This window comes from Rosa chinensis, chromosome 3 (assembly GCF_002994745.2).
Source record: "Rosa chinensis cultivar Old Blush chromosome 3, RchiOBHm-V2, whole genome shotgun sequence".
In the NCBI taxonomy this organism is placed as follows: Eukaryota; Viridiplantae; Streptophyta; class Magnoliopsida; order Rosales; family Rosaceae; genus Rosa; species Rosa chinensis.
In genome coordinates, this window is record NC_037090.1 from 15,040,103 (window position 1) to 15,056,111 (window position 16,009).

Below are 16,009 nucleotides of genomic sequence, written 5' to 3' on the forward strand. Positions count from 1 at the left end.
GAAAATATGTTCGACATCATCATCATCGAAAGAGTATTTGACTTCTTTTCTTTCTTTGAGGGTGAGCTTTCTAGACCCTTCTTTTGCTTTGCATGTATTTGACTTGTTGTCAGTCTTGACAAAGGTTGCCAGCGACTCATCTGTGTTGTCAACTCTGTGGTCTTTAAAGGATGCCCTTTGTGTCATAAACTTTTTACGGGCAACTTGTCTTTCAACATTACTAGCTTTTGAGACTAGTGCTTCAAATGTTTGAGGTTCTGCGGTGCTAACAAAAGTTGCTATCTCTGGTAAGAGATTGTTTGAGCACATTTGTACTGCTGAAATCTCTGTCAATTTTTCTGAGCATTGGAGGTTTAAGCTCCTCCATCTGGAAATGAATTCATTGGTGCTTTCATCAGAATTCTGTTTAGTGTCAGCCAAGTCGATAATCGAGACTTTCTTTTTGGAGCTGACAAACTGTGCCAGAAAAGCTCTTTGCATATCGTCCCATGTGAGGATAGAACTTGGTTGTAATTGACTGTACCAAGTAAAAGCTGCTCCTTTAAGGGACTGAACAAACTGCCTTATTAACAATGCATCTAACTGTGATGTTTCTCCACAGGCTGAGAAGAAATGAGCCAAATGTTCATGGGGAGAGCCATCTACTCCATCGAACTTGTCAAAAGTTGGCTTCTGATAGCCTTTAGGGAATGGTAGTGCATCGTAATGAGCAGGGTAGGGTTTCAAGTACCCAGAGAACTGTGGATTTGAGGAGGTGTATACTTCACGGATTCCTTCTGCAATTAGTGTCTTTATGTCTTCAAGACTTGCGATTGTGGAACCATGTCCTCCGATGTTCTTTTCACGATCACTCTTTTCATCATTTTTATGATCGCTTATGTTGGCCATAGCCAATTGAGAAGTTAGTGCTTCTATTTGAGCATCTTTTTCAGCTAGCATTCTCTTCATTTCTTCTAGCTGCTCTTCTATCGTTGATGCGTTTGTGATCATAACTGACATAGTCTCAGGCTTTGTGCCATCATTTGTCTCAAACAATGCTTGAGTATGTTGACTAACAACAGGGACCATAGATGGTCTTGATTCTGCTGAAGAGTCCGGGAAGGCCCCCTGTGGTACGTTAACTGGAAATGCCCCCTGTGATTTATGTGCTCGGAATGCCCCCATTGGTATACGTGTTTTCTTGGACTTTCTAGTTGCAGAGGCTGTTTTGTTGACCACTGATAGATTATGTGGGTGGTGTGCCATAACAACTTTGTCCTGTGTGCCAGATGAGCTGTCAGAGGTTGAGATGAACTTGACTATCTGAGGTTCAGAAACTATAGTAGCTGTCGCTGATTGTAGATATACTTGTTGTGGGGATTCGAGGCACGGGGCTTCGGGTCTATGTGGTGTAACGACCAAACTGATTGGAATAGACCCGATCATTATCTGAGTACTGACAGGGGCATGGTTAGCATTGAGCGTAGCGGTCTTGATGACTCTGACATCATGGTTGAGCTTCTGAACATTGATTGTTAGTGGAGATTGATCAACGGTGAAAGAAACATGATGTTCAGCTCGTGTTGCTTGTCCATCCTTCGACCCAATAGCTTTAAGCTCTTGGAAATTCACTGTAACTTGTGGTGCCATCTTGTATCCTGTGGCAAACACGTAACACATATGATTAGTCATATCACAAATGGAGATGAAAAGGAGAATGGGTCCCACTGGGCGTGCCAAAAATTATGTTGAGAGAAAATCTGCACACAGTGAGCGTAAATGTCACCCAACATAATTTCACTCGCATTCATTTAGTGAATAGAGTTTTTATTATTTCGGGTTCGACCCATTCAAGACCGAATGTGTCTCTTAATTACAATCCCCATTACAGGGAAACACCCTTTGATTCCATTTATGAAGAAACCAATTGTGGATGTGTGTTTGTTTATTTGTTTTTGCGGCTGCACCCGAATATTTGGATGGGTTGCCTACGTACCCTTGGAGAGGGATCAAGCCACTCGTAGTTCAAGAATTCCAATGGGTGAATGACCCATTGGAGGGTATGGCTTTTTGGAATAAGAATAGTGTTTGGACGAATTTGGTGTAAGTGAACCAGAGATTCGATTTGTTTTGGCTTTGTTTGGAAAGGTTGTGACGTTTCCTGGTGTTTAGCGGAATTTGACTGATGAGGTCAGGGATTCGAATTGGATGAACCAGGGAGTCATGGATTTTATTTGGAAAGGTTGTGACGTTTCCTGATGTTTGGCAGAATTTGACTGATGAGGTCAGAGATTCGGATTGGATGAACCAGGGAGTCAGGAATTTTGTTTGGACTTGCGGTTGCATCTAGTGGGTCGCTAGATTGCCTACATACCCTGTAAGGGGATCAAACCGTTGTAGTTCTTGGTGTTGGAAGAATTTGACTGGAGTCAATGATTCAATTTAGGACTGGCTGAATTTTGACTGGTGGAGTCAGGGATTCTGTTTGGACTTGTGGTTGCATCTAGTGGGTGTTGCTAGATTGCCTACGTACCCATTGTGGGATCAAACCGACCGTAGTTCATAAAAATTTGTATTTCTTGGTTTTGTACCAACTTTTGTGCTTGACGGATGTATAAATATTTTTGAACCCGACAAATGTATTTCTTTTAGACACGTATTAACAGAGTGTCTGCTAATTTGATTTGGGCACCCGATGTGTTGAATCTTGTATTGGGCCGTGTAAATGGGCCTTTGTGTTGTCTCCTCTACTTGTCGATAACAAATTTGACTGGGCCCGAACCTCTGAGGTAAACTGTCTTGAAGTGGGCTTTGTAGTGCTTCAGAATTTGTAGGCAAACCCATAAACTGGTTTGGACACCCATATTTTCCTTCTAGGCCTTTTAGTTTCGTTTCGTGTCAGGCCCGAGCAAGGAAGTGATATGTACACCTATGTGTTCCTCCAGGTTTAACTCAAGCTCAGTCATCAAACGCAATTGTATTTCTTGCCTCCGGCTTTCAATATTATCTGACAACATCAATTATCACTTGGCAAACTTGATGGTTAACAATTGGAACTGGAGGCCAAAGTAGGAGATGGAGATCGATATCTTCAGTCCATATTGGAGAAAGGAATACATCCATGTACTCTCCATGAAAGGGAGGAATCTACAACTTAATTGTGTTTCAACACCGAGTTCTGTATCAGTGTCTTTAGCAGAGTCTGGTACTCCACCTTTAAATTCAAACTCTCATTGCAGCAGTTGGTCAATTAATTGGAGTGCAGAAAGCTGGTGCAACCCCTTCATACAAGCCCTTCTCTGAATAATTTTGCTCATCAATGTAATCAATTGCCTTTCGTTTTCTTGTTGACCATGTCCACCACCGCTTCAACAAATTTGAAATCAAGTAATCAATTATACTTGACACCATTTGTCTTCTTGCTTATGACATACAGCAAGTTCAAGTTTGAATTGTTGTTTAAACAATTAAGCTTGCTTCCATTGTTTTGTCCTCTTGTTTATCAATCACACCACCGCTTCAAGAAACAAAGCAAAGCTTAATTAATCTTTCTTTTGCTTCTGACCATCTGGACCTTGTCTTTTAATTAACTGACAATTGCTTTTTATTGATTTCAAAGCTTTTGTCCAGACCCTTTTGTATTGCTTTAATATAAACTCCTTTGCAGGTTTTGGACTTTCCTCCATGATTAAAGTTCCAGAAAGGTGACTTGCAGCACCCTACTTTCATGTAATAGGCAAACTCCTTTAATTAATGTAAACCTCATGGTTAGGTTTAGCTTTTGTTTTGGCGTGTAGGTTTTGGACTTTCCTCCATGATTAAAGTTCCAGAAAGGTGACTTGCAGCACCCTACTTTCATGTAATAGGAAAACTCCTTTAATTAATGTAAACCTCATAGTTAGGTTTAGCTTTTGTTTTGGCGTGTAGGCATCGATTAACAAAAAAGCAAAACCAACACTTTCATATTTTTTTGTTCTCGTTGCTTTTGTTTCAAACCCACTGAGCCTCTTTGCTTTGCACATTAATTAGAAGGGGAAGTTCTCCACCTTTTGGCCTTTCAAGTCGGTGCCACATGCCACAAGAAATAGAGCTTGAAATCTATGCCTTTGAAGGTGTGATTAACCAAGAGGCTCTGTTCAATACTCGTTGGAGCAATTAGAAACAAACCAGGTGCTATCTCTTTTCCTTTGAACAGAGAAAATAGCACTGAAGCTCATATTCACAGGTGAAGATGTTGCATGAATTGCTTGCTGTCCATATCACGTCGTCTGCTTCAAAGCTTTGGACTTCATGACCGGAGCTTTTAGCATTAGAATTCAGCTGTTCATGAACAACTTATTCCAATTCGTCAGGGGGAGCTTTGAGCATTGAAACGAGGCCGTTCATGAACAACCGTTTTGTTTCAATGCGTTAAGTGTTTGAGAGCAGCAGCGTCATTTTGGGAAGACTCTAATAATTTTTGTCGTTCATGAACGGCCTATTAGAGTCTCGGAAGATCGATCATGAGACACAGAAGGTTTAATTGGAGGGAAGGCAGATGTATACCTGCAATTCTTTTCCTTCTTTCTCTGGGAGCGAAAGTTGGAGTGTCCGACCTTCTCTGTCTCTTTTCTTTCTTAGTCTATGTATTTCTTGCTCTGTGCCTCTCCTCCTCTGCTGCGTCTTTCTCTTATGCTCTCCTCTATGTAGTATTTTCTGCCCCCCGTAGTGTTTTTTTTTTCCCCCTTCTTTGTTGCTGTATAACCTTTTTATAGGCAACTGAGGATCACCGTGTGAGTTGAAGATGACGATATCTCTTATTCAAATTCAAATTTGAATATATGATCAAAGCAGCAACTAACTCATATTCTCAGCCTTGAAATTCTGGTGGATTTGCTATCCTTGTTGGATAGATAATTTAATATTTCTTGCTTACCGTTTGAAACCAGTCACATAGCAATATATCTCATCTGTTTGCTGTTTGAATTTGGTCAAAGCCAATCAAACTTTGAATGGCAATTATCTTTATTCAAAGCCAACAAACCATAAGCTTATCCGTAGAGATATATGATTTTTTTTGGTTTCAACACTGCCAGATATAATATGAATTGGTATCTCATCTTCATCGTTTGATTGAAAAGTAACCATTCTTGCTGCTAGTTGTCATTGAATTCCTAATGTCTGCATGGTTCACACTAGTATTTGTTCTGTTTCCATAGGCTGGCCGATTTTAAGCCTTATCTCAAGGACACTCAAACGTACAGTTACGTTAATTCTTGCAAATTCAACCACTGCCCTAGAAAGGAACACAGAGAAGGGAAACAGAGCTGAAAGTTTGTAGATCATTTGTGTAGTTGCGTGTGTGCACAATAGTACACCAGAACTCAAATTGATGTCGGTCTCTCACGCTCTCGTATGATAATGCAACATATCAAATTGATGTAGGCCTGCATTGCTCGGACTAAACAAAATTGGACACTAACCATGGAATGTAGTTGTCATAACAAGAAAAGACCCTGTTTCTATACAAAATTCATAATTCTAACCACAGTAAATATGTTAAATCTGATAATGTATTTGCTATATTCAAGCACAATTACAACTGAGTTACAATCCTGTTCTTATAGAGCTCCTATAAGATTATAATATCAACATCATAGCTGGAAAGCCTAACACCTACATGTGTGATCCAGCTGATGTGAGGCTGGAAAGGTTAGTGGGCTACAGCTCACTTAACACTCCCCCTCAAGTTGGGGAATATATATCTCGCATACCCAACTTGTCTAGTGAGCTGTGGAACACTTTTCCAGAAACAGCTTTGGTCAGGATATCTGCAAGTTGATCTTCAGTACGCACATGTGGCATGTTAATGGTTTCTGACTCCAACTTCTCCTTGATGAAATGTCGATCCACTTCAACATGTTTTGTTCTATCATGTTGAACTGGATTGTGTGCTATATCAATGGCTGCTTTATTGTCACAATACAAATTCATAGCATACTTGGGTTTGAATCCCAAGTCTTTCATCAAATGACGAAGCCATAGCATTTCGCATACTCCATGAGCCATTCCTCTGTACTCAGCTTCTGCACTGGATCTAGCAACCACTTTTTGCTTCTTGCTTCTCCACGTGACCAAGTTACCTCCCACAAAAGTAAAGTAACCTAAAGTAGACCTTCTATCAGTGATAGAACCAGCCCAATCTGCATCTGTGTATCCAGCTATGTCTGTGTGGTTATTCTTGGAAAACATGATCCCTTTACCGAGATTTGTCTTCAAATACCTCAGAATTCTATGTACTGCTTCCATGTGATCTTCACTTGGTGCATGCATGAATTGGCTTACAACACTTACAGCATATGCAATATCAGGTCGGGTGTGTGAGAGATAAATGAGCTTGCCTACTAACCTTTGATATCTCTCTTTGTTAGTAGGCACTTGGTCTGGATATTCTGCTAATTTGTGATTTTGCTCCATCGGTGTATCTGCTGGTCTACATGCTAGTAAACCGGTCTCTATCAGTAAGTCAACCACATACTTCCTTTGAGATAGGGCAATGCCTTCTTTTGATCTAGCCACCTCAATTCCCAAGAAGTATTTCAGTCCTCCAAGATCTTTCATCTCAAAAACAGATGATAGATGTGCTTCTAGTTTCTTGACTTCTTCCAGGTCATTACCTGTCACAATCATATCATCAACATAAATGATAAGTGCAGTAAGTTTATCTTTTCTGTGCTTCAGAAACAGCGTATGGTCAGAGTTGCTTTGTTTGTAACCAAACTGTTTCATAGATTGGCTGAATCTTCCAAACCATGCTCTGGGGGACTGTTTTAGTCCATAAAGGGATTTTTTTCAACTTGCACACCACTCCTGCTTGTGAAGGTAGAGAATAGCCAGGAGGTAGATCCATGTAGACTTCTTCCTTCAAGTCTCCATGTAGGAAGGCATTCTTTACATCAAACTGCTTCAGAGGCCAGTCTAGGTTAGCTGCTAATGACAGTAGTACTCGAACGGTATTCATCTTGGCCACTGGTGCAAAAGTTTCTTGATAGTCAATACCATATGTCTGAGTATACCCTTTTGCAACCAACCTGGCTTTGTATCTATCCAGTGTACCATCAGCTGCGTACTTCAATGTATAGATCCATCTGCATCCTACAGCTCTCTTTCCTGCGGGTTTTGGCACTAGTTCCCATGTGTGATTCTTTTGCAATGCTTCCATTTCATCTTCCATAGCTTTAGTCCACTTAGGATTTGCTAGAGCATCCTGCACTTTATTTGGAATGATAATAGCAGATAAATGAAATACAAAGGACGCATATGACTTGGATAACCTATGGGATGACATGTAATTGCTTATGGGATATTTGGCCTTGGCTTTAGGATCTGGTTCATATTGAACCTTTGGTTGACCTCTATTTTTCCGAAATGGCAATTTATGAACCCCTATGATGTCACTTGATTCTATTTCAGTATTAGGCATAGAATTTACATTATCATGGCATTCAAACACAGGGTTATTAATTACCTCTGGATCATCCTCAGGGAGCATTGGTGTTGATGGGGTAGTAGAAGGGGAAGAAATATCTCTCACTGCTGATTCTGGAGTTGGTAGCTGATTTCCATGTTCAACCGCCATTTCTGATGTCGGTAACTGGTTGCTCCTTTCAGTATTTCCATGCTCAATTCTTGTTTCTCCAGTATTTCCATGCTCTTGGATGTCCATGGGTTCCAAGGGTGGACACAAACAATCCCCCGAAGACTGCTCTTCCTCTATATCATTCTCCCCCTGAATAGTAGGCTTCGGGGAAAAATGTAAATCATGTTCATGGAATGTAACATCCATGGAAACATAGGTACGCTTAGTGGTCGGACTATAGCATCGATATCCCTTTTGAGTGGAAGCATAGCCAATAAAGATACACTTTTCAGCACAAGCATCCAATTTAGTCCTCTGGTTTCGATGGATATGTACATAAGCTACACAACCAAAAATCTTTGGATCAAGGGCATGGGTAGGTGGTAAAGGTAAATGACTAGCAAGAGCTTGAATTGGTGTTTGTGGTGGTGGACTGGTTTCTTTAGCTGTAGACTGAAGGGCTTGTGTAGGGAGTCTATTTATGAGGTAAGCAGTAGTTATGATGGCATCACCCCAAAAAGATTCTGGCATATGAGCTCCGATTAACATGGAGCGAGCAACTTCTAGAACGTGGCGGTTCTTTCTCTCTGCCACACCATTTTGTTGAGGAGTTTGAGGACATGTGGTCTGATGAATAATGCCATGGGTAGCTAGATACTGGTGAAAGGGATGGTTCACATATTCTCCACCATTATCGGAACGAAGGACTTTAATAGGTGTTTGGAATTGAGTTTGGATCATGGCATGAAAAGTTTGAAAAACTGGGAAAACATCACTTTTATTTCGCAGCAAGTAGATCCAACTCATCCGGGTGCAATCATCGACAAATAAAACAAACCATTTCATTCCAGAGGGCGTTGCCGGACAAGGTCCCCAGACATCAGAGTGAACAAGATCAAAAGGGGAAATACTTTTATTCGAGCTCAACGGAAAGGTTACACGATGACTCTTGCCTAAAATGCAAGTGTTGCATTTAAAGTCTGATGGTCTATTATGCTGAAACAGTAAGGGGAAGAGAGTTTGGAGATACCCAAATGATGGATGTCCCAATCTTTTATGCCATAACCAGATCTGTTCTTCATCGGTGGAAGGTTTTTTCTGAATATGATGCACCTCACTTATGCGACGATTGCCAGCAGTGGTCATCTCCATGTAGTTTAACCCCCCCTTCTCAATACCCCGCCCAATGATTTCCCCTGTTAGGATGTCCTGAAATATACAACACCACGGGTAAAGAATTACACAACAATAAAATTGTTTTGTTATCTGTTTGACAGACAAGAGATTATGAGATAGGGAAGGAACAAGTAACACTGTATCAAGAGTAATGGATTTTGTAAGAGTAACAGATCCAGCTCCAGTAATGGGATAAGAATCGCCATTGGCATTAGTTACGCCAGACCGGCGAACTGGGGTTAAATGGTGAATATTGCTAGGGTTATTAGTCATATGGTCTGTTGCACCTGAATCAATTATCCACATATCCTTCCAATTAAAGGCAGAGTTACTCGATAGCAAAGAACAAGGAGTACATGAAGTTGTCATGAAGGCAAAAGTGGAGTTACCAGAGTGAACACTGTGAGGAGGTTCATCAGAAGCTGTACTCGAACTCAGTTCTGGGGAAGCAATTTGGAGGGAGACTTGAGGTTTGCCTTTGGATCGATAACTCTTTGGGTTGTTGTTGCCAGATGGCTTAAATGATCTTGCTTTCCCTTGTACTTCTTTTGCTTGTGCTTCCTTTCTGGAAATGTGCTCCCCCACCATTCCGGGAAGCCATGTAAGTGGAAACAAGTCTCTACCAGATGCCAGGTTGATTTGCAATGAGTGCATTTCATGGATCCTGGAGAGGATGCTTTCCAAGATGATGATGATGATGGAGGTGGCTGGGAGCTACGGAGATGCGGTGGTTGGTATTGAGCAACCATAGCAGAGCCTTCGTACTTTGTATCAGACATCATTTTTTTTTAGTCTATTATGCTCAGCACTGACTTGAGAATAAGTCTCTTCTATGGAAGGCAGTGGCTTGCTGTTTAGGATTCTACTCCGGACTCCATCAAGGTGAGGGTCTAGCCCTGCTAAGAAGAAATAAGCACGATGCTTAGTGACTCTCTTAGCCATGTAGGTGATAGAGTCTGCATCCTTAAGCTTGAGGGGGTCCAATATGTCAAGCTCCTACCATATTTTCTTCATATTGCAGTAATAGTCATGAAGAGGAGCCCCATTCTGTTTAGTGGAAACAGAAGCAATTTGTAGCTCATAGTTTCTTGTATCATCCTGAGCTACTGAAAAAGTAGTTTTGACAGCATCCCAAATTTCTTTAGCCGTCTCCAAACTTTCATAATTTCCTCTGACATCCGTGTGCATGGAGTTGAAGAGCCATGCTTGAACAAGACTGTCTTCTTCGACCCAAATTTCATAGCCCTCTTCATCTTCTTCAGATGGTGCTTTCTTCTTGCCGGTGAGGTAGCCAAGTTTACCTCGGCCGGTGATGTTCAACTTTGCATGTTTAGACCAGGAAATAAAATTGGTGCTGTCCAATTTTTCTGGAACAATAGGACCATGATCATTGGATGATGATCGCCCTTTATGTTGAGAAGAGTTAGTTGCTGATTTGGGGGTTGAAGCAGAAGATACTTCCTCGAGAACCATGGTTAAACCCTTACTAAGTAAAGAGAAGAGAAATCGGATCCTTGGGTGTTGCCTATCACGCAACCTTTCAGTGACTCCTTTTAATGTGGCCAGGTAGTAGAGGAACGATTTTGGCGGAGCTCAGCTCACTTGTTTAGCAGGGGACGAGACCCTTTGCTAGCACTTCTCGTATCTAATCAGCCTAGACACCACATTAATTGGATGAACCTATGTGGTTGAGCGAGTAAGCTCGACGTTACAAGGATAAAAATTTTAATCTAATTTACCTTTTATTTTTTCTTTCAAGGCGAAGAGGAAGACAAGAGAGGTGGGTTTCTTCTTGGATTCTCCTTTGCTGGAGTCTCCTCTGTGAGATTCTCCTCCGCTGGATTCTCCTTTCTTTCTTTTTTTGATTTTTTTTTTGTTTTTTTTTTTTTTGGTTGTCAAAAAACTTGATTAGAAAGTGATGCCCACTTTCTTTCTTTCTTCACGTGCTCATCATCACCATGCCTTCACTTTTTTTTTCTTTTCTCCAGACCAAGCTTGCACGCCCTCCTTTCTTCAAAATATGCTTGTTGTCTCTCTTTGAAACTAACTCCTCTCTTCTTTCTCCTCTGCTTTCTACTGCAGATGGGTTCCCCCTCCTTTTTTTTTTTTTTTTTTCGTGTTGTTCTCCCTTTTTGTTCTTCTTTTCTTCTCCTCCCTTTTCTTCTGTCTCTTTCTCCTTTCTTCTGTCTCTCTCCTTTCTCCTTTCTCCTTTCTCCTTTCTTCTGTCTCTCTCCTTTCTTCTGTCAGATGAAACTGAAGTGGAAGTGCAGATTGCAGCGTGGCGAGTATCAGTGGAGCTGCTGCTGCGGTGGAGCGCCTGCTGCGGTGGAGCTGCTGCTGCTGTGAAGCTGGAGGCTGCAGGGCGGGATCTGCAGGTGTCGGGGCTGAAAGCTATGGAGGTCGATAATTGCAGGTATGGGTACTGGGTATTGAACAACAGAATTTGGGATTAGTAAGTTGGGTATTTTCTGGTATGGATTGGTATTTTCTGGGTAAAAATGAAGAAACACAGTTCTTCTTGTCTGGTACTGGTATGGTTTAGAGTTTCTGGTGCTGGTATTTTCTGAAGAACAGAAATGGTTCTTGGTATTTTATGGTATGAACTTCTGCTCAATCTTTGAGCAAAAAGCTTGGTTATGGGTAATGGGTAAGATGAAGAAACAAGGTTCTTCTCTTGGTATTTCTGGCAGCGGAATATAGGTATGGGTAGTCTAGATTTCTAGAATGGTATATGTCTCAAGAGCATTGCTCTGATACCATGTTAAATCTGATAATGTATTTGCTATATTCAAGCACAATTACAACTGAGTTACAATCCTGTTCTTATAGAGCTCCTATAAGATTATAATATCAACATCATAGCTGGAAAGCCTAACACCTACATGTGTGATCCAGCTGATGTGAGGCTAGAAAGGTTAGTGGGCTACAGCTCACTTAACAAAATATAGAAGCTATCAACAAGGATCAATAACCAAGACTCAGTCTCATAATCCAGTAAGCTCATAACAATGAACTGATACAAAATCATGGAGAAAAGCAAGCCAAATGACATGAAACTGCAAAGCACAATACATTGAAGCTATGGATCAACAACCATGTATTGACAGTGTATATAACCATTATGCTACTACATTACTGGTATGTATTGACAGTCTTAACCAATTTTCTAATACATTCAAGAACTTCATAAGGCAATCCAAAAGCAACCAATAGCAAGAATCCAAGTAATCTGCAGGCTTCACCCACTCAAAAGTGATTGAGAGAAGGAAAATTCTAAATAAAAAACAAGAAAATAGACTAGGATCGGAGGAAATTTTATTTATTATCACCAACTGAAAAAAAAAAAATAGACTATAGTCTTCACAAACATAACCAAAAAGCTCTAAACAAATTCAACAAACCTGCCGTCTTGAGAATCTAAACTACACTATAATCTTCACAAAGATAACCAAAAAGCCCTAAAGAAATTCAAACAAATTTGCCGTCTTGCCAATCAAAACCACCATAACAAAACACTTATCCACCAAACAGACACCATCAATCTATCTCAGAAATCACCACCGCGGAGACGAAGGACAAGGTGGAGTGTGGATTCCTTCTGAATATTATAATCAGCCAAAGTTCGGCCATCCTCGAGCTGCTTTCCTGCGAAGATGAGCCTCTGCTGGTCTGGCGGGATTCCCTCCTTATCTTGGATCTTGGCCTTGACGTTGTCGATCGTGTCAGAGCTCTCGACCTCGAGGGTGATGGTCTTGCCGGTTAAGGTTTTCACAAAGATCTGCATGGTTGCGATTGAATCGAGAAAAGATGAAGAGAGAACTAGAGATGCGTTTGAGAATTTTTGTGATGAAGAAGAAGAGAAGAGGGCTTTATATAGACTACATTTAGACCTTCTCCTAATCAATTTAGAAGACCTAAAGGGACTAGTCTCAAGAAGACAAAAGCTCAATGTATTTGGAGTCCTAACAGAATACAACGTATTGAGTGAATGTTACAGGGAGAAGGAGTTTTGCTTGATCATCACAAGAAAGAAGACCTACTCCAAGTGGTACATACTATTTCTACTTGTATACAAAGACCCTTAGATCCGTTATCACGTACGCAAATCTTAAACATCAGAATTTGTCAACAAGTTCTTCGAATCACTTACACCTTCGAAATGTCTGTAGTGCACACTACACTGTCTCGTTTATTTAATCTAATTTTATCCTTCAGGCTTTGATAAACGACTATAAAGGACTCACTGGTTTTATATGGAGGATTTGTAGGCCACATCCAAATGATACAACAGCAAGAATTGCCACGAAAGCCTAATAAGTCTTTCGATCATTACGACATGGCTAGATATCAAGAGTACGAAATATAGCTTGATGATGTCTGCACAATCAATTTCCCAGTCACAAAGAAGTTCATATATTAAACAACACTGTTTCTTATCCACAGAAGCTAAAGGAAGTGCACCTTGGGCTACTGAACACTCACTATGCAACTTCAACCCAAGTAACAGATCTCAGTACTTGTGCTTACACTAGAAACATGCAGAGTAGAAAACACTATGTTAAGAACATGGCTTGTACTCCTAAATTGACATTAAAGTGACAGCAGAAGCCCTGAACTAGCAATTTGGGTTCTTGAGAATGCAAAACAATCTACCAATTACTCAAACGAAACTTGCAGTACGCATATAACCCTGCATGGACAGCTAGAAAAACCATGGCATGTTGCAGATCTATAATGAATTCACCAACCCTGATCCAAAAAATTAAATTACCTACCATCCTTAAAGCAAAACCATTCTAAAGAACTGACAGAAATTAGACAATAACACTATAGAAGCCCCAATTTGGCTTCTTCAGAACAACAGATGAACATTAGTCAGAAACTCAAAATAGAACCCCTGCTGAAATGAGAACTGAAGTGGCAACCAAAGACAAAAGCTAGGAATTTGGCTTCCAGCAATATAAAATGCCACCCCCTCCTCACTTTGACATTACTGAATCCAATCAAATGTCTGCTGAAAATATATAGACATGAAAGAATGGGAATTGAAGCCAAATATCTAGAAACTAGTCTGATGATTAAAACCATTTTTCCCCAAAACAAAACTACTTTCCCTGTCACAGCCCAAAGCCACAAAAACAACAAATAACCACAGGAATAACCGAACCATAAAAATCAAGCATGTACACCAGAGCTACCATAAAAAAATGTAGACCACAGCATGTACAGCATGCCCTAGGACATGCATCAACTAGTTTTCTCCAACATATGGAACTATGATCTCATTAACAGAAATAGACTCAGTGGCTCTATCAGCCAACAACTGTGCTGGGTTGTTGAAGCAGATCCATCCACATTACATTGAAACAGAAACAAACTTTTCACAACTACAAGACCATAGAATGGGATAGAATCTGAAGGACTTGACAAAACCATGAAAATGAATAGCAATTTGACTTTCCTTAGAGAGCAAAGTATAAACAAACTTAAAGAAACTAGCACGTTTTTACATTACTGAAAGTATAATACCAACCACAGAAAACAACCAGAAAAAAATAGAAATCAAAATATGAAGCAAAACCTTTGTTCACCAAATCGTCACAACTAATTGAACATTTGAAAATAGAAAACAGAACTGAAGTGGCAACTTTCTAAGGTAGCAATTTGGCGATTTAAACTAGTAAAATCCCCTTGATATATGGGGAAGGGGGTGCACACTAACAATATGATCATACTGTCTCATTGACATTTGATAAGCATTCAAAAACTAGCTAACACTGAACAAACACCGCTTCACAAAACTGAACCTGTAAACAATGCTTCTCCAAGAAGAGAAAGCAATTCATACGATCCAATCATGGACTAAGTTCTATCCTGCACTCTCCTTTATAACATTCACACCCTAATTGAGAGTAGGGCAAAATTAACAGGTAGAAGAGAGGAAATTAAGAACGCAAGCATCATTTGCAAAAACTAAAGAAATTTATTATTAAGTAAACGAAAATAGACAGTCTTGACAATTAAAAAGACTTCAATGGACCAGCCAGACACACTAAAAAGAACTTAAACCATATTGGCAGTCTTGCCAATACTAACAGCATAACCAGAAAATACAAACTCCAATCAGAAATCACCCAAGGAACAACAGAAACTCCTCAGAAATCACCACCGCGGAGGCGGAGGACAAGGTGGAGTGTAGACTCCTTCTGAATGTTATAATCCGCCAATGTGCGACCGTCCTCCAATTGCTTTCCAGCAAAGATCAACCTCTGCTGGTCCGGTGGGATTCCCTCCTTGTCTTGAATCTTTGCTTTGACATTGTCAATAGTATCAGAACTCTCCACCTCAAGCGTGATCGTCTTCCCCGTCAGAGTCTTCACGAAGATCTGCATCCCACCACGAAGCCTGAGCACAAGATGCAGAGTACTCTCCTTCTGAATATTATAATCCGCTAGAGTCCGGCCATCCTCCAATTGCTTCCCAGCGAATATGAGCCTCTGCTGGTCCGGTGGAATCCCCTCCTTGTCTTGAATTTTCGCCTTGACGTTGTCAATCGTATCGGAGCTCTCGACCTCGAGAGTGATTGTCTTGCCGGTTAGGGTTTTTACAAAGATCTGCATACCTCCCCGGAGACGCAGCACCAGATGGAGAGTCGATTCCTTCTGGATGTTGTAATCGGCGAGGGTGCGGCCGTCTTCGAGTTGCTTTCCGGCGAAGATCAGCCTCTGCTGGTCCGGGGGAATTCCTTCCTTGTCCTGGATTTTAGCCTTGACGTTATCGATGGTGTCGGAACTCTCAACCTCGAGAGTGATCGTCTTGCCGGTGAGAGTTTTGACGAAGATCTGCATGCCTCCCCTGAGACGGAGGACCAGATGGAGAGTAGACTCCTTCTGGATGTTGTAGTCGGCGAGGGTGCGGCCGTCCTCGAGCTGCTTACCGGCGAAGATGAGCCTCTGCTGGTCCGGAGGGATGCCCTCCTTGTCCTGGATCTTGGCCTTGACGTTGTCGATGGTGTCAGAGCTCTCGACCTCGAGGGTGATGGTCTTGCCGGTCAGGGTTTTCACGAAGATCTGCATGATTTGAGATTAGATTGAATCGAGAAAAGGGGGATTTGAAATTGAAAGGAAATTGAGATTCAGAGAAATTAGGCTCGAGTAGAAGGCGTTTTGTGAAACTGTGAGGAAGCGAAGGGGCAGCAGGGCGCTTTATATATGGGAGGAAGCCGACTCCGAATCC

The 16,009-nt window shown here is 41.1% G+C and overlaps 2 protein-coding genes across 2 annotated transcripts; both read right to left on the bottom strand.

Annotated features, from left to right (window-relative positions):
* Positions 1 to 9,734: 9,734 nt before the first annotated feature.
* On the bottom strand, positions 9,735 to 10,271 carry LOC112195335. Its single transcript, XM_040517178.1, has one exon. The coding sequence runs from the start codon at positions 10,244 to 10,246 to the stop codon at positions 9,770 to 9,772; it is 477 nt and encodes a 158-aa protein (XP_040373112.1). The 5' UTR covers positions 10,247 to 10,271; the 3' UTR covers positions 9,735 to 9,769.
* A 2,034-nt stretch (positions 10,272 to 12,305) lies between these two features.
* On the bottom strand, positions 12,306 to 15,967 carry LOC112195333 (polyubiquitin 4). The gene is made up of 2 exons (XM_024335749.2): positions 14,939 to 15,967; positions 12,306 to 12,558 (listed from the first exon to the last, which is right to left on the bottom strand). Exons 1-2 carry the CDS (start codon positions 15,847 to 15,849, stop codon positions 12,321 to 12,323), a joined length of 1,149 nt encoding a protein of 382 aa, XP_024191517.2. The 5' UTR covers positions 15,850 to 15,967; the 3' UTR covers positions 12,306 to 12,320.
* Between the last annotated feature and the right edge of the window lie 42 nt (positions 15,968 to 16,009).